We start from the raw sequence: 18,179 nt of genomic DNA, 5'->3' as shown, positions 1-18,179 counted from the left end.
GGCTTCATCGATTTTTACAAGACGTTATCACGGTCAAAAAAAATCTTTCAAAAGAACGTCATAAAGTTTGATCGACCAGCCGAAATTTGTGGTGAAGTATAAAATTTTAAACTTGTAAATGTAAGTTTTTTGTGAGAGATGTCGGGCCACGCGAGCAGGGGCGCAACAACTAAATTTCCAAAAAGGGGGGGGGGGGGGGGGGCGGCGGGAAATATACTTTTTTTTAATAAAGAATCATCGATCCCCCCCCCCCCCTATTGAAGCTGGGGACCCCCCGGGGAAAAATTTGTATTTCAAGGTGGAAAATGGTGCTGTTTAAGCAGTTTTACTATCTGAAAAATTGATTACACAGCACTTTCTTTGCCCCCGTTTGATCCCACTTCAAGGTTTCAGAAGGGGGGAAGGGGGGGCATAATGCCCTTGTACCCCCCTCCCCCTCTTGTTGTTGCGCCACCCTGCACGCGAGGAAGGGTGTCGGATGGTGCGAGGGTGTGTGTGTCTTGTCGGCAGCACTCGATGCTGTACTTCTTCCACCACTACGAGCTGCCGGTGATCCTGGAGCAGGCGCAGCTGCAGCAGCTGCTGGTGCGCAACCACCGCCAGCTCAACGCCTCGCCGCCGGACCAGCAGTGACGCGGGCCCACGCTCCAGCTGTATCGACCCCTCGCGTTGTCAACGTGTACGTGTCTTATTTATTTTGACGTTGGTGTGCATGTGTTGTGGAGTGTGGTGCGTCGACGACCGGAGACCGCCGTCGGTCTCGTGTGCTGGGCGCCGCGAGAGGCGCTTCTGGGAAACATAGTTCATTTTCTCTTGTCTGCTCGCGAAACCGCCAAGTGCACCAGTAAGGGAAGTAAAGGGAAGCCTACATACAACTCACGCAGTTTCGGTTCCCTACCACGTTCGTGCAACTTCGGTTTTCTCTCAAAAATTGAAATTAAAAAAAAAATCGAAGGGTTAGGTTAGGTCAGGTCAGGTCAGTCACAACATGCTTGTTTTCATTGGAAACTTCTGATTTAGCGGCTGAAGTGGCGTTAATACCAAAACGCAAAACTTCGGAAATCTTCGGAAATTCTTGCAGGGAACCGAAACTACGTGAGTTGTAGGCTTCCCGGAAGTAAAGCCTCCCGAAAGTAAATAGCTCTAGCTTGATGAGTAGAGACCGGAAAAATTCGTGAATTCATTTCGCGATAGGCTAAAATAACAAATCGTTATACCTCAGTGCTGCCTCTGCTATCGGCTCACAACTCACCTGGATGACTCTGGGCCAATGAGAAACACCCAACCAAAGCTTTATAGAATCGCAGGCTGCTACGCTGGAACGTCTCACAATACAGCGACCAATCAGTGGGTGGCATTTGACCGAGTGTACGTACGTAGAACTATGGAGTTCATCCTGCAGGTCATTGAACCCGCGAATTTTGCCGGTCCCTATTGACTATGAATATATATACTGTATAGAAGTCGCCAGCCCAGGTTAAAACTTCTAATACGGTTTTGAGGTAGTTGGTTAATTCACCGCCGCAATCGCCACCATCTCTAGGGCATCGACTTGTGGTGGTCCCTGGCGGACAAGTGTCGAACTCTTCAAACACCCCTTCCCCCTCCCCCTGAACGAACTTGAGCTGCAGTGAATGAAAGGTGGGGGGTGCGGGGAATGACAGCGGGCGACAGGGCTGCGATCTAACGTGTAAATAACAACTAAGACGATACAGGGCGTTACGGCAGCGCACTGCAGCGGTGAAGTACCCAAGCTGCTCATTTTACGCTTTTGAAAAACGTAGAGTAAATCCTATGCACTCGCGACTTCTATACAGTATATATATTCAAAGCTATTGATGAGTTGTAAAAGAGAAGGGGCATTTCAGCTGCTGTAGGTTATCACACACAACAATGGCAAATATAAGAAGAGATAATGTGATGATGGTTATGTGCAATACGCAGTCTTTTTTTAAGTCTGGAAACAAATCACTTGTCGGTGGAATGTTTCAAAGAGAGAGAGAGAGAGAGAAAAATAATTCATATTGTGAATGCAGTTCTCGGAAGTCATTTGTTCAGTCTCCAGACTCCCATGTCCTTGTTCCTCACTGCAGGCCTCACTTCGAGCCGTGTCCTGTTCACTGTAAATGGAATACAAAAATATTATTCTATCTAAAACTAGATGAATGTTGTAAGGTATGTATTTGAAAATAAAAAAGTTAAGAACTGTTGGTAAATGACAGGTTAAACTTTGTGCAGTCTGGTGGCAGCTTCGGAGAGGGTGCCCTTAAACCTCGTAGTTATAGATCCACTGTTTGCCAGTCTGGCGAGGGCATTAAGGCAGTCCCTGACCGTGCTGTTTACACTAGAATTATTGGCATCACATTCATAACTCATACTTTTATCTTCTTCATTTGTAATTAGTTTTGCATATCACAGTCAATTATGGACCACGTTTTATGTTTTATATGTATAATTAACTATAATAAATGAAATACATATTGAGATTGTAAAATCTATAATAATAATTGCTAATAAAGTAATGTTTTTACAGAAAATTAGTTTTGCAGAACTTTGCTACAAACAGTTTTCACAGTAAGACTCAGTAGATTATAAATGTTTAGAGCCTGCAATGCTTGTTTGTTTTCCCCTTATCAGCATATCTTATTACTTGAAGAACACAAATGGCAACAGAAAGTGCAAAGTGAAGAGTCAGTCTGTGAAGTCTGCTGGTGGAATAGCAGCGTACTCAGTTCCCACAGCTGTGGTGTTATGGTTGGTTTTGTTTACTTATATTTTCAACGCAAGAATTGTGAACAAAAACACTTTATACAAATATGAGATATCTACGTTTTGCTCAAAGTGGCCAATAGTTCTTATCTCCTGGTGTATCATTCACCTGCCTGGTCTCGGAGAAGCACAGTGCAGATGTGCCAGAGATCAGGCCGGCCACTTGCTTGTTTGATGAAAAAAAATTACCTGCTTCTAAATTTAGGGAAATAACTTAGAGACATAGATAGTAATTAAAGTTCACAAATGAAAATAAGGAAACACAAGAGTAGAAAGAATAAACAATTCTCTGTAATTAAAATTTACTGTTATGAATAGAATCTTAAAATTAGGTTAGTGTATTTACAATTTTTTTTTTTTACCTTTTTATGTATAATTTTTGTTAAATGTTGTATTTTTAGAATAAACCATAGTTATATGATAATACAATAGAGGTTTTCAGTTACAATTAAATCTACAAATTATATGTTGGTCCAGATGGTGAAAATTGCTATGCATAGAAGCAAACGTTTTACTATTTTTGATTGAGTACTTCATCTGTAATTCAGATGTTATTAAACATTAATATGGAATCTTCATAAGTTGTGTTTTGGTATAATAAAAATTGTAAGAAATTAAACAAATATGTAATTGTTTTGGTTCTTTGGATTGTATGTAAATAAGTATATTTCTTTTACCAGCAGGAGTAGTTATTATTATCAGGAATAAATACCTGTATACATTTAAATGGATTTCTTTCACTTTTCATTAGTAGACTCGTGTTTGTGTGTACATAACGTCGCATAGCACATTGTTTGTATGTCAATGGTAGTCTACTATGATATTGTCTCTTTTATCAGGTTTCTGTTTTAGTATATTCAATTTTCTAATGACCATTAATTGACTTTGTTGAAGGTTATTTTTTATTTAGTTATTTTGGACTATTGACATCTGAGAATCTTGGTACACAATTATTCTGTCAGTATAATCAGACCCTGTCCATGCACACAGATTCCTAGCTCAATGGCATGGGAGCAGATCTAATTTCATATGGAAATTGATATATTATGTTATTTATTTTTGAATACATACAGCATTGTAAATAATATTTCTTTGAAAACAATCCACCGATATAACACTGAATTTTTAAAATAATATTTATTTTGATGATATTAAAACTTAATAAACATGCAAAATATCTTGATATATTTAAAATTACAAATTAAAAAAATTATATATGTATTTTGGTGATTTAATGATTTACTCACAGTCTAGCCTATTTATTATTATTATTTTTAATTTGCAATTCATTGCATGATATTTAGAATGTCGGAAATTGCGTTTCACTTGAAAGTGTGCGGGAGGAACTAGGTGACCAGCCCCTCACGTGTGGCTTGTGTGGCTGCAACTAGTTTTAACCCTGTACATCCCGATCTCTCACGTGAGCAGGCTTCATAGTAGGCCCAGCATCCATGCATGCCAAACAGATATCTTGGTTGAAATATGTTTTGTAAAGTTATGTGCAAAAGCAACCTGAAAAGTTTATATTTATTTCTGTAAACATCCATAATATAGTTTTTCTTTGTATGGTTTTTTTAAACTAGATTATACAATTTCTTGCTGGTGAAATACACCAATTAGTGAACACCTGTTCACATGTGTGGTGGTTTACACTAAGGAAATTTTTGCATTAGCTGATTTTGAATGTGCTGCATACTAAAACCATAATATATATAATATAAATTTGGTGATAAGTTCTTAAGTTTTTTTTTGTTTTTTTACTTTACGGTTTCCCTTGTCTTTAAAATATGTAACTACCATTCCTACTTACTCTTAACAGGATATTTTTGTTATTATAGCCCTTTGTTTGGTAGTGAAAAGGCTTAACAAAGGATAATTTTTTTTGCAATTTATGTGTATCTGTTAATTGCTGAAATTGATGACAAATGGGCTTGGAAAATATACATTTAGTTTTTTTTATCACCTGTAAATGTAAGAAAAAATTTTAATTCCTTTTCATTAGATGCTTTCAGTTATAACTTTTATTTTCTGCTGGATAAATGTATAATTTTTCCACCGAAGCGGCTGGTTGGTTGTCAGTGAAGCCCTATTAGCTGTGTGTGCATCTTATTGGTTGTGGATATAGCATCTTCTGCTTCTTGGAAGTAGAATGTACGTTGAGTGATGACATGTTCTTCAGGTCCGAGTTGTGTGATAGTCTTCAAGTCGGCGCGGTGGTGTTCCTGTGAATGGGACAGTGCTCCTTTATCAACTATTTACATACGTGTAAGGTTCTGATGATGCCATTACAAACATTGTGGTTGCCCATAGGTAAAAAATCAGTCTTGTAAAAAAATTTTTAGGGAGGTTGTAATGTATAACTTATTATTGTTATTGATTTGTGTAATTATAATTTCTGCAGTTGCTGTTTAAGTCTGTAAGTGCTAAGAGACTTGTAAGATAGTTGACGACACGTAATACGGAACGATAGGCGCTGGTCACGCCTGGGTGCCTCGTTTCTCACACGTGTGTCAGTGTCAGTTGAGTTGCCCCGAGCTCTGACTACACTAACTAGTTACCTCCTACTAGTCCCACTCTCCTGTAGCTCACCAGACGCCCCCATGTGCTAGTGCTTGCGCTAGCTGCACCGAACACACTGTTCACTCACACGTCTTATGTGTTAATGTTCTCTTGAGCATTTTATAGTATCAGCAGAATGCTATCCTGTTATTGTTTCTCATAGAATTTTCTGTACCATTGCGAGGACATTGTGATAATAATGGTGGTGATTATAATGTAAATGGTGTGATACATCATGTTTTAAATACTGTAAAAAAAATAAAGTTAATTATAATATTTTATGAAGCATTTTATTTGTTATATTTTAATGTAACTAATTATTTTTTTTTAAATGTAATCCATTCTGCTGCCCAGAAAGAAGATGAGCTTGAAGAGAGAGAGCTTGCATAAGGAAGGGTTATCAGCGGAATGAGAGTAGCGTATGCTTGCTGGATGGTGCACACATATCACAAACTTCTGTGGTGTTGACATTTTACAACCTGCACGTTAATAGTGACTTTACATTGGCACATGTTTTTTGCCAGGGTTTGCCATATGGCTTTTAAGAGCACTGGAACTTTTAATTGACTTTGGTTAGTGTAAACCTCCCCCCACACTTCACTTCACACTTATTGTCTGATTTTGACCCACTTGGGTCACTGTCACTCGCTCGTGTTTTTCCAGGTCCCATGTCAGTAGTGATGTGCTGATGCGAGTGGCATTATCTTTGAATTTATGAAATGCTTCATTAAAATTTTTCTCAATCCCAACTCGACCATATGTCGAGAATCATAGGCTGCTCCCCTGCTCCCTAATTCTATTCTATTGTGACTTCTCCACCTCATATTATCATCTTAGGTTCAGAAATCGTATCTCCATGTATTCTTGCTGCCGCCGCTGTTGTAATGACAACACATCACTGACAGGCTGGGAACTGAGCACTCGGAAGCATTGAAGTACAGTCAAGAGATACCAAAATTGTTACAAGATTGTAAAGTCAAGGAAATACACCTTAGTTTTTTACTTGTCACAGAAGTGCAAATAAAGGCCAAATGACTCTTGGAAGAACGCCTAAACTGTGTTGGAATCACCGGGTTGGCAAGCCTGGTGTTGGTCGCACAAAATCTATGCACTCGTGACCACGATACTGTGGACCGGGAAGCCTTCATTTCATAGACGAGAGAGCCACACCCGAAGTTCACCGAAGTTCATGCTCGCTTTTTTTTCCGTTCTATCTCATTGTATAAACTGGCGTGGCATTAAATTTTGCGGTCGATTAGGATAGGTTAGCTACATTAAAAATACTGTAAAATCATTTTATGGTTGCTTAGCAAATAACTTTTTAACATGTAGCTATCCAGGGCTAGGAAACCGTTTACATGATTTCACAGTATCTTATGTAGCTATCCTAACCAAATCAACCGTCCACAATGTTTTAAAGTATTTACAATGTAGCTAACCTAACCTTTTACAATGAACAAAAAAAAAACCGAAGATGCACGATCGTTCGTTTGGTTCTTTCGTCTGTGAAAAGAAGGCTTCCCCTGTGGACCTCGGAAGCCATCGAGGGCGTGACTCAATGTGTACTCAGGCATATTGACCAGCCCGGCTGTCGAGCTGGGTCCAACCCAGTGACGTAGTTGGTCGCAGGAGAGTAGCGTCCTTCCCGGGAGAGAGAGAGAGAGAGAGAGTTGGCACGGAGCCTTCTCGCGCCCAGCTCTTGCGTCACGAATCTGTATGAGGTATGAATAAAACAGTCGCTTCACCGGGGGTTAGGCGCGGGTACCTGTCGGGCAGTCTGGGCACGCCCGAGGCAGGTATGCGGGACCCTGGCCTGTCGCACACTGCGTTAGCCGCGCGCGAAGCAGGCATGCGGGCATGCGTTAGCGCGAGACGAGCTCTCGGCATTCCGGGCACGCACGCCGGCGGGGCCGTTACAATATTACAGTAATTGTAATAACGCCGGCGACAGACAGAAAGAAAGCGCGCGAGGCACGCCGGGTATAATCCACTTCTCCGCAGTTTTCCGCCGCTGGTCCGGGGGTTGGCGCGCTGTTAATTACGCAGACTGCTCCTTCGGCTCCCCCCCGCGGCGCGCCCCGGCTGTTTTTGTTTCTAATTCCCCCTCCTGCTCCGCCGCCCGGACTTCCGGCCGTGTTTACACTTCCGCCCCCCCCCCTCCCGTCCTCTCACCACGGGCATGATGGAGGGGAGCTGCTCTTGATTATCTGGTCATGCCCCTCGCGGGAATTAATTAAACGCCTGACGGGTAGGCCGACCCGGACTCGCCGCTTCGCCCAGCGTGCTCGAGGGACAAGTGTCTCCGCCCGCGTGAAGACACCTCGTGGCCCCGCCTTTGCAGACGAGGAGAGTCACAGTTCACTTGTCTACGTTCGCGGGAGATCAGAAACTACTTGCCACCTCGGGCGCCACAAGCCACAGGCCAGTGGCGGATCCAGAGGTTCAGAGCACTGTAGTATTTCAGAGTAGCCAGAGAAAAAAAATGTCTTAAAATTACTAAATTTGTATTTAATCTACTCACACTACACATAGCATCCAACCACCAGATTTCATGATTCTAAAATAAATAAATTAATTATATTAAAATATTTTATTGGTTTCAGAAACAATCATTTTTGTCGGCAATATTAATGTAGCAGACAACTGGTTTTTCGGGGGGGGGGGGGGGGTACTTTCCCCTGGTGCCCCCCCTTGGATCCGCCACTGCCACAGGCTCGACTAGGGAGGGCGGGCGGGACAGTCACACAATCACGGGGAATATAAGTATTTTAACGAATGACTCCTTTGTCAGAGATCACGGAACTGCGGTTATTTATTTGTTTGTTTTGTTAAAGCTGGAGTAAGAACATGAGCTGCAGAGATTTGTCGGCCGTCATCTTGGCATCTGTGGGCTTACAATTAACCGGTATGTGGTTGTTTTGTATGATGAGTACTTACTTATTTTATAATGACTCTCCATCACCCAGTAATGGGCCCAGTTAAATTATGTGATTAAGTGACTGAATTATACTATTAGAACTGTCAACATGAAGGCCAATCAAATTCGTGATGTGCTTAATGTTAGCCATATTAAAATAAAGTAATGGGTTTTGGAATTCTGTTTAATGTTGGTTTTCCTTCAAACAGCACTTTTCTTGAATATGTTAGGTTCCTAAACTCGTTAAGTCCTAACTGTTGTTCCAAAACCCACCTAGTCCAATATTTTTAATTTTATTTTAAATGTATGAGTTTCGGTGCAATTTTTAGACATAAAAACACATATTTCAAAACAGTTTATCATTGAAGTAATTACGATATAATGTGGTCTTGAGAAATTAATCATGAAAACAGTTTTTTTTCCTGTTCAGTCATTTTTGTATAAATAAAGTAAACATAGTGAGCTAGAGATCTGGACCACTCAAAGTATTCTTACTAACTGTTGTATTATCCAAGTAAGTTCATTTGGTAGCCGGATGCAACAGACGTAAGTACCTCCTGCTGCACTTGGGGCACAACTGCAGGTCGGTGGCCATGGCTGCTGAGGGTCGCTGGTTCGAACCCATCCCGCATCACTGTCGCTACCAGCGGTCTTCTCATAGTCTCCGGGAACAGCATGCTCCATGCTCCATGCTGAATGCCATTGACATCCCCCTTCTGTACCAAACCAACGGCCTTCAAGGTTAACGCATTTCTCAGTTTTAATGACAACACAATATTGAGTTGAATTTGTAATAGAGACTACTGAATTATAAGACTTAGGGACGATTTCATCACGAACCATTAAGATTCTAACCTGCGCTCTAAGCACACTCAAGCAACGAGTTACATTTCACCAAGTTACTGGAGTTAGGTACCCAGAGTTTAACTTTACTCGTCCAGTTCCGTGTGAAAATGTCTCAGAATTCTGACAGTTGATATTTGACGACGAAAACAGTAGATCTAAATAACAAAGTTGTAAGCAAGATAAAATTAGATAAATATGTTTGTGATTATAACGATTTCAATGCGTATTTTTCAACTGAATGAGGTATGTGCTTAAGAAAAATAAATTTCAGCTTGTGTTTCTATAAAACAAATGTCACATCTTTATCATGAAATATTTTCATGTAGTAGGTATACTTTTTAAGCGGTTGTCATGAAACAAGTAAGTTGATATAGTAATTATATATTTAAATAAATTAGTTTTCTGTTGTGATAAATATTTTTTTTGTAAACGTTTGATACTTGTTGATGTGGCTATCTTAATTTCCTGCGTTACGTAAATTCCGATCGCATGAGGGGAATAGCTAGGTACGTGGTGGGGGAACCGGTAGAGGAAGAGAGTGCGTTAGCGGCGACGCCACTCCAACGCATGCGAATGGGAAGACGGCTTTGTAAAGGAGGGGGGGGGGGGGGGCGTAGTTACGTAGCGTAGCATGCTATAGGCTAGTTTTAATGGCCGGAAGGAAAGACGGCAGGGAAGAGGTAGAAATTATGCAGCAGTGATGCTACTGAGGAATTCTCGTAACGCTGCTTGTGTTTGTCCACTCCCCAGTTTTCGTAACGGTTGACGATTGACGCTGCCATACTTCTTTTTAATTCATTTAAAGAACCTACAGTTTATTTATTCATGTGGAAAAGAGTTATTGTTTGTGCAACTGAGTAGATAGTTTGATCGAAAATGAAAACAATTTATCTCTATGTATACCTAAAATGCAAGAAGTTTCACTTCTATAGTGCGTAAACTACACGCTATTTTTTTTTTTAAGTTTTAGGACACTGTTGACTACCTATCAGGTAAAATAAAACCGTTTAGCGTAAGTACAAATAACTGAATGATTTAAAATTATAGTTCCTTTCGTTAAGCCTTTTTTTTTTCTTAAAGTATTGTAAACCAGAGGGAATAGGAAACGTATATTAAATAATCTATATTAATTCAAATATTTGATTAAAGTTATTATTGATGTGTAAACATCTTAGTTCTCAGTATACATAATTTAGTAGGACTAATTTCGTGAATGGAAAGGAATTCGATTGGAACGGAATTTCGTAAACACGGTGCTGCTATCTGTGGATGTCTCAGAATTCTCGAAAAGATAGCGGACCTGAGTGATTCAAACCTTTCATCGGGAGATGTAATAAGCGTATTGGTATGCAAAAACAAAACTTTATAACATTACATACACCAATTCTTGACTTAAATGTTATAATTTATAGTCAAAATAAGAACTAAATGACCACTTAAAAAATTAAAATTTTGGCAACCCTTACTCCTTAGTTAACATTGAATTGTAGAAATAGCGCAGCGTTCAACATATTGTTGAGACACGAGAAATTGTTAGCCTACATATATTCGAAGCTATTTAAATAAAATAATTTCATGATGAAATTTTTTAATGTTGAATTTGCGCAATAAGGTAAAGGTTTATTTGTAAGAAGTATTTATAAACATATTTCTTACATTTGAGTTAAAACCAATATTCTTACATATAATTAGGGTTGTGACCTCTCGTGTCAAACGCAAGAGGAACAAGGGGTGAGATGGTACACAGAGGTGTGCTAAGTGTTAGAAATCAACTTTTTTTTATTCTTCAAATACACATACCCTTCATCACAAACAAATATTTACTTCAAGATATATTTACAAATCACATTTGTTTCCAGAGCTTTTACTTCTTACACAGCTGCAAAGTCTCTGTGAAAAGAATATACAAACATGATTAGGTCAGCCCTTACTTAAGTGAAAGCGCCTTAACAAAAACACTGCGCTTGGGGCTACTCGACTAGTACATAACACCTGCGGCAATGCGCGACAACTGGTGTTGAACACGTTGCATCCAGCGCGCGGTTAGGCGCCGCGCTGGCGTCATCAAAATACGTATGCCGGGCACAAGGTTAGTAGTTAGTTAGTATTAACCTTGTGCCGGGCATACGTAACAGGGTTATAATATGTGTTTTAAAATGTTTCTGTTCATTTTGTTTTAATGCATCTATTAGAATGCAACTTTTAGTTTGAAAGAATACTTTTAAATATAACGCCGTGGTCGGAATGCTTCAGAGAATAAACAAAATGTTAAATATTTTTTTGACGTTATGTTCGTTTCAAAAATTTTTTCCTGGCTACTAAATTATAGTTATTTTTAAAGTTACGTTATATTCAAGTTTACAAAATGTATTCCAGGATAGTTTCACTACCATAAAGTTTACTTTGGCACACCAAAGCATTTTTAGTACATCCCCAGATGTTCGTGGAAGTTAATATATACGAGTGCATGTTACCACACGTGGGTCACCATCTTGATGACTTCGGCTCTTAACTATAGACGTTTATGCATGGATGCTTATTGGTCTTTCAACCTGTTAACTTTCTGTTTTGTAACGTGCGCTTATTTCATTGCATTTATGCTGCATACTAAAATTTCATCTCAACATTCTGAAAGAAGTATAATATTAAAAACGTAGGCGATGATAATCTCAGTCTAGGGACAAATGTCACAGGTTCATTGTCATTTTTGGTACTCCTGTTGTTCGGCTAGCCACGAGAAATCAATAGTGCCATCTTGTTAAACAGAACTATAGTTAGATTTAAAAAAAGGAAAAAAGTTTAACTGTTTTCTCCTAAAATGAATACCTACTTTATGTATATCTATCACGCTCGACATTATTTTAAAGAATTGTACGTTAAATTTTGTGTCTGAGTTTCGTATTATAAGTTTATTTGCAACATGAAAACACATGAATTTGCTTGTTACCAGGGTTAGATGTTTACACATCACTGGTAAAACTGAAAGTCATACTCACTTATTTTTTTTGTAAGTTATCTATCAATATTATTTAGAGGTGGTTTCATTCATCGAAGAATTTCTTTTTAAAAATTATTTCAGCTGACCAGTCTACTTGTCCTGTTGTTTATGTTCACACTGTTTTACTGTGCATTAAAACAATTTCCTTCTATCTGAATAATGTTGCCTTTACTCAGTACACCTTTATTAAGTAATAAACTCTGAAATCAGTCCACAAAAGAGACATGCACTGCGGTTGGCAGCCCTGCGCGTGATGGCGGGAGGGTGCGCAGCTTCTCCACCCCTGATCGGCGACAATATCTGCAGGTTGCCGTCAGGGGCGGGTGGGGGCGGAAGACGGGTCAGCAGGGGTGTAATGAAGGACGGGGGGGGGGGGGGGGGGGGCGCAGGGAGAACGAGAGGGTCGATTGTTGCCGTCAGGCGAGATGCCTGTCCTGTCCCCTGCGCTGTTGGGCGCGCGCGAGTTATGAAATCAACCGCGGCAATATACAGCATGCCGGACATATTTGCAGATTCTCCAGGTAACATTCTGAAAAGAAGACGAAAAAAAAAAAGATGAAAAGGCCGGCTAGGAATCTAGGGTGTCGTTGACGGGTTTCTTTATCCGTACAGCCTACAGGCCTTCCGACCTTGGAAGGGTATTAAGGGCGTGGCGTATCCTTGCGCAGCTTCCCGGACCCCGCCCCACCATCGGGAAGTGGGAGGAGCTTGTGCGACCATCAACAAATCGGCGCTTGCGCGCCACTTGGACAGCCGAGTGAAGGGAGAGGGGCGGGCCCACTGCTGCGTGTCCCGGATCCCTTCCTACATTACGTGTCCTATGCAACACTGGCTGTTCTGACTCTAAGATGAAGCCTCCTGACCGGGGAGGTCTCGAACCCAGCCTCCGCACGACCCGTGATGACCCGTGATGACTCGTGATGACTCGTGATGACTCGTGATGACTCGTGATGACTCGTGATGACTCGCGGCGCCGGGTAGTGGCACGAGTGTGCAGTGAGGAACCCCCCCCCCCCCCCCCCAGAGGGACGCAACCCCGCCGACGGTCATCGAGGTGGAAGGCTTGACCACACCTCCGAGGTTCCGCCGCCCCGGTCGATACTCGATAAAGTTTGATAAGCCCTCTCTCTCACACACACTAGGGCGCGTGACACACTATATACGTGTGGCCAATAAACCCTTCCAAACATATTAAAAGGCGTCGCGGTGTTTGCAGAGAAAATATTTTCCCCACCAGGCCATCCACTCTCCAGGGGACGTGTGATGGGGTGCTCACGGGGGAAGGACCCCGCCAGGTCGCGACAAGCCCAGGGCTACGGCTGTGCTCTCCTGAGAAGCACCGCGGGGCTCATGCACTGCGCCGCTATACTGATCGTGCGTTCTCGCCGTAAACCAAACTGGACTGTGTTTAAAATACTTGATTATGTTTTTAGTGTAAAATATGTTAGCCTATCAATCATTATAATTAATGATTCTCAATGTGTTTGGATTGTTTATTTTATAATATCTCTTATCAAGTTAAGTATTATAAGGCATAAAATAATGCGAAGGACAAATAATTTTTGGTAACATTTTTAAATACATCGAAAATTATAATGTTTGTATTAAAGTTTAACTAAAGTTACTATTTGAAATAAAGTTTTGCATTCTGTTGCTAGAATGTTTGGTGTAAAACCAGATATTTTTGAATACCTTAACGCTATTTTATTTGTTAAATTTGTTCTGCGGATGAGCCACCTAGCTAGCCAATCCCCTCCTAGCACACGATGCATATTACTCCTCCTGTATGGTTGATATCCTGCATGATTAGAGCCGGAACTTTCTTAAATACACTTAGTTTTTAGTTAGGTTAGGAAAATAAATAAATAAATCTGGCAGTGTACAGTCCCTGTGGAGGGGGGGGGGGGAAGGAAAGGATAGCCGCCCTTATCCCTGCCCCTGACCCAGTGTTGCCGCGGTGATCCCTCGCGGGCTGAACGCTCGCAATTAGACCAGCCTCCCTTGCTGCAGACCTCGCCTGCTTCGTGTTTCCTCCCAGCAACCCCCGGCAACCCCCGGCAACCCCCGCCGGGCGGTTGCCCCGGGCTCGCCTATCAGGTGTCGCCTCGCGAGAGGGCGCTGTATGCAGCATCGCCTTACAGTCCTGGGGAAATGTTATCGCATGCTACAGCATTGACATAGAAGTATCAACACAGGCAGTAACTGACGGTACTGTCACTGTTGCCTGTACGTAGCTGCTGTGCATTGTTTTTTTTTGTTTTTTCGCTTTTAAAGCTAAACACTTTTCGACACACCCCCTTAAAATTAATTTCAATACATTTTCGCCATAGCTACCTATGTCAAAAGAAACCATGGCAACATAAAAATGTCAGTGTGTCAGTCTGCTCGGCCTCCCAACCAAGATGCACCTGGATGTGATTCCTGTATCTACAAACTGTGGGGAACATGGCGGACGTTTCTGGTGGCAGGTGGGTTCTCTCTAGCGCTCCGTCGCTAGCCACATTAGCACTTATAAGTGTTTGAATAGAAAAAACAACAAATGTTCATGTAATATTGTTATTGAGTTATTAGCTTTGTTGGTTACATCTCAACTTTGAATCCGATTATAAGAGTTAAAATACTCGTTAAGTGATACGGATTGTATCAGACGATGCAATATTCGTGCAGTGGGTGTGAGTGTCAGGTAATGTTCTACATAATACGTTAATTCCTGTAATTTAATTTGTCACGTATGTTATTTTTGTCTGCACTTTTTCTTCTTGCAGATATCCCTGTACAAATATTCTGAGAAAACAGTCTTTGCAAAAAATTATTTTTATAACGAGACATGCAATTGCATTCAGAGTTTCGTTTGATTGGTGAATCCCTGTTACTAAATCAGCAGTTAAAACATTTTAATTAATTGGAATTCAAACAAAAAATGATTCATTATTCATTAAAAAATATGTATGAAAACAGCTGAGAAACAATATCATGCAATACAAATGTCCTTCTCCTTGAGGTAGCTAAGTCCTCCTCTTGCGATCGCTTGTGAGCATCCCGCATCCTACATAAAATATAAGTATCATTTATCTGAACACGATATGTGGTGACATCCGTTGGCAAGAATAGGAACTACTCGCGACAAGTTTCTTGTATGAGCTAAGTTAGCTCTCGCTGACGAAATACTAAAAATTATGTTCAAGTATTTGTTCCAATTAAAAACTCTCATATAGCATGTGGTATAAGGCGCAGGTTGTTATGACTGTAGGGTTATCGCAAGGACACAGGTGTACTTTCCGCAGCAAGGAAAAATGCTGGGGAAAAAAAAAATATGCCAAACGTCATGAGAGGGCCGAGTGTATTTTGAGTCATTGTCAAAAAACATTTGGTCGAAGTTATTTCTTAAATAAACATCGCAAGATATGTACGACTAAGCCGAATAAAGATAAAGTGGACGGGACTAAAACACCAATGATGTCGAATGACGGCAAAATATATTAGACGACTATAATGATCACGAAAAATGTAAAAATTCTAAAGATTTAAAATTGAAATCTAGCGAAGAAAGTAGCATCTTCATGGGAAATTAAAATATATTTACATCAAATTCTAATCGCCTCCATGAAATTGTGAACAATATAGAACGACCTGTAGCTGACAAGATCTAAGACTGCGATGAAGCGCTTCGAGAGAAACGAAGGAAACGGTGTGTTCAAATAAATTATTTTGGTCATGCTTGCTATGGTTACTGGGATGATGCCGATTTTGACTTTGAGGAAGACTCCAGAAATTTGAAAACTATTTGTAATAAATATGCAAGAAAGTAAGCCACATTTTTATTAAAATTTCATTTAAATTGTAATAATATATTCTTAAATTTTTTGGTAACGAATTACACGTTTACTCTTTCCGGGAATCGAAACGAAGATTGAAATGAATTAAGTAACTAAAAATCCCTGGTAAAATTTTTTTTTTTGGAAATTGTTTTCAGAGTTTTTGGTAAAAATTCAAGAATTTCAAGTTTACAGTCAAGGTCAAGGTCTTGAGCTCGGCAGCTTAGGATGGCTTGCTTTTAGGAGTCTTAAACTGCTTTTAGGATTTTTTTTTAAGGCAAATATATTTTGAGGCATTCAGAATTTCGAATTTTTGAATTTTTGGGTAATAAAATGGGATATTTTCCTTCAAACCGGAAAATGTTCGCCTTTAAATATAATTTTTAATTTTAGGAATTTTGAGGAAATTTGAAACCAAGATGGCCTCCGTGACGTCACAATCCAAAATGGCGGACATCAACACTCGCTCCGACTCCTGTTTCCGGAAATATATTTATATGTACACTCCTCTCGACCTCTCGCGGGTTCAAAGTGCAGCCCCCGGCGATCCGTCTGATGCGTGATCTCCCTCCCCCTCATACACCCCCCCCCCCCCGGGCCAGAAGGCTAACTCGCCACAGAAAATATCATCCGGCTAATGCTCGATCTCATGGACAAATATTTACCCTGGTTTGAAACGAACTCCTTTTAGTAGTGAGCGATTAGGCAACGCAGTTTAATTATTTTATCTTTGGTTTTCCCACGCACCTCCTTTCTCGTTCGGGATCGAGCTTTGAAATTTTCTGAAAAAAAAAAAAAAGGAAGATCGAAAAGGAAACAAATACGCCACGGAGTAGAATTTCCCTTTCTGCAGATGTGAAATGTGGCTCTTAGCGACCTCCCGCGCGGAAGAATCAGTGCTTTGTTGTTCACAGAATGGAGTTTGCTGACGTCTGTACAGTTATCACCTTTCGACGACTGTCGGGATGTTCCGTTAGGTCTCTCAGCTCCACTTTCCCGACCGCCATCGGCGACTTCCAGAGCGACAACTCTGGAGTCATGCCCTCCGCGTTACATACACCCGCTCCACGTGTTAATATGGCGGTTGAAATATTTATGTATTCGTGACCTCGCTAACGAAAGGAAAACAGTAATTCCAGATTCATAAAATCGTACGGAATGCGATCGACAGTACAATAGGACACTTTTTCTAAAATGTTTTTGACGTGATAACGTCTTATAAAATCGATGAACGCCGGCTGCACGCACGAAAAATTGTCACGTTCCGCCTGAGCCTAGCGTGCAAGAACCGGCCAACCACCGTGCGAGATAAAGCTTCTATAATGTCAAACAGGTTAAGGCGGGCTTTTAAACTATTTGTTCGTGATTATATTTAAACAAATTATTTAAATTAAATTTGCAAAAACTGTAAATAATATTTAAAAATTAAAAAGTATGCCATTTTTCGTCAATGTTTTCTTATGACGTTATCACGTAAAATTATTGTCCGTAAACCGAATTTACAGACAACCCCCTTATTATTTTAACAACGTGCCACATAACAACAAAAAATTAGACATTAATGAGCCTTTGTTGCTTAATCGCGCAAAAGTACATAATTTGTACTACCGTGTCTATACTAAACTAACATCTATTCGGAAAAAGATTTATACAGAATGTCCATTAAACAATGTCCCAGTTTCAATGGTATGTTATAACATTTTAGTTTAGACTACTAACAACGAATCGCACATCAAATTGAGGGTAAACTAACCTGGTTTTTTCCTTGGTAAATGTTCAATATGTGCACCTTTAGTTGTACGGCACACATCCAACGTAAAGTCCGAATCTTCACACACTTTAGTTAAGAAGTCCGGAGCAATGGAAGCAATAGCCTCTTCTCATTAGGTAGTGGCGGAACGAGAAATGGTACGGAAATTATGATTTTTTTTTTATTCTACCCCCGTTTTTTCATCCCCTTTTTGCATTGGTTTGTTTAATAAAAAAATTTCAGACAAAAGTTTTAGATTAAAATAATACAATTTAGAAATAATCTGAAAGGATTCAATTGTGTGTTTAAAAAGGAAGTTATTAAGGTTTTTGTCCTTCCTTTTGTACTTCACTTGTTTTTTTCCACCCCTGGTTGGTCGTATCAAAAATGTATTTAGATCAATGTTTTTGATATTACTCCTACGAGTTCTAATACGTGCAAATGGATGCGATATTTGTCATATTATGGGAGTTAAAGCGATTTTACTGTTTTTCTAAAAACCATCCCAATTTCTAACCCTTTGAT

General features: G+C 40.2%; 1 protein-coding gene across 9 annotated transcripts in view; it reads left to right on the top strand.

Moving 5' to 3' along the window:
- LOC134532619 (membralin) overlaps window positions 1–5,609 on the top strand; it is a 61,470-nt gene extending 55,861 nt beyond the window's left edge. For 6 of the 9 annotated variants that reach the window (XM_063369209.1, XM_063369202.1, XM_063369204.1 and 3 more), the window contains exon 14: window positions 511–5,609. In XM_063369209.1, the coding sequence (XP_063225279.1) occupies window positions 511–633 (123 nt within the window). In that variant the 3' untranslated portion in view covers window positions 634–5,609. The remainder of the gene's footprint in view (window positions 1–510) is intronic. The other 3 variants (XM_063369206.1, XM_063369203.1, XM_063369211.1) reach the window with 1 other exon arrangement.
- Window positions 5,610–18,179: the final 12,570 nt, after the last annotated feature.

The sequence above is a fragment of the Bacillus rossius genome, chromosome 6, assembly GCF_032445375.1.
Source record: "Bacillus rossius redtenbacheri isolate Brsri chromosome 6, Brsri_v3, whole genome shotgun sequence".
Classification (NCBI taxonomy): Eukaryota; Metazoa; Arthropoda; class Insecta; order Phasmatodea; family Bacillidae; genus Bacillus; species Bacillus rossius.
The sequence above is the reverse complement of the archived record's forward strand: the minus strand, read 5'-3'. Positions and strand labels throughout refer to the sequence as shown.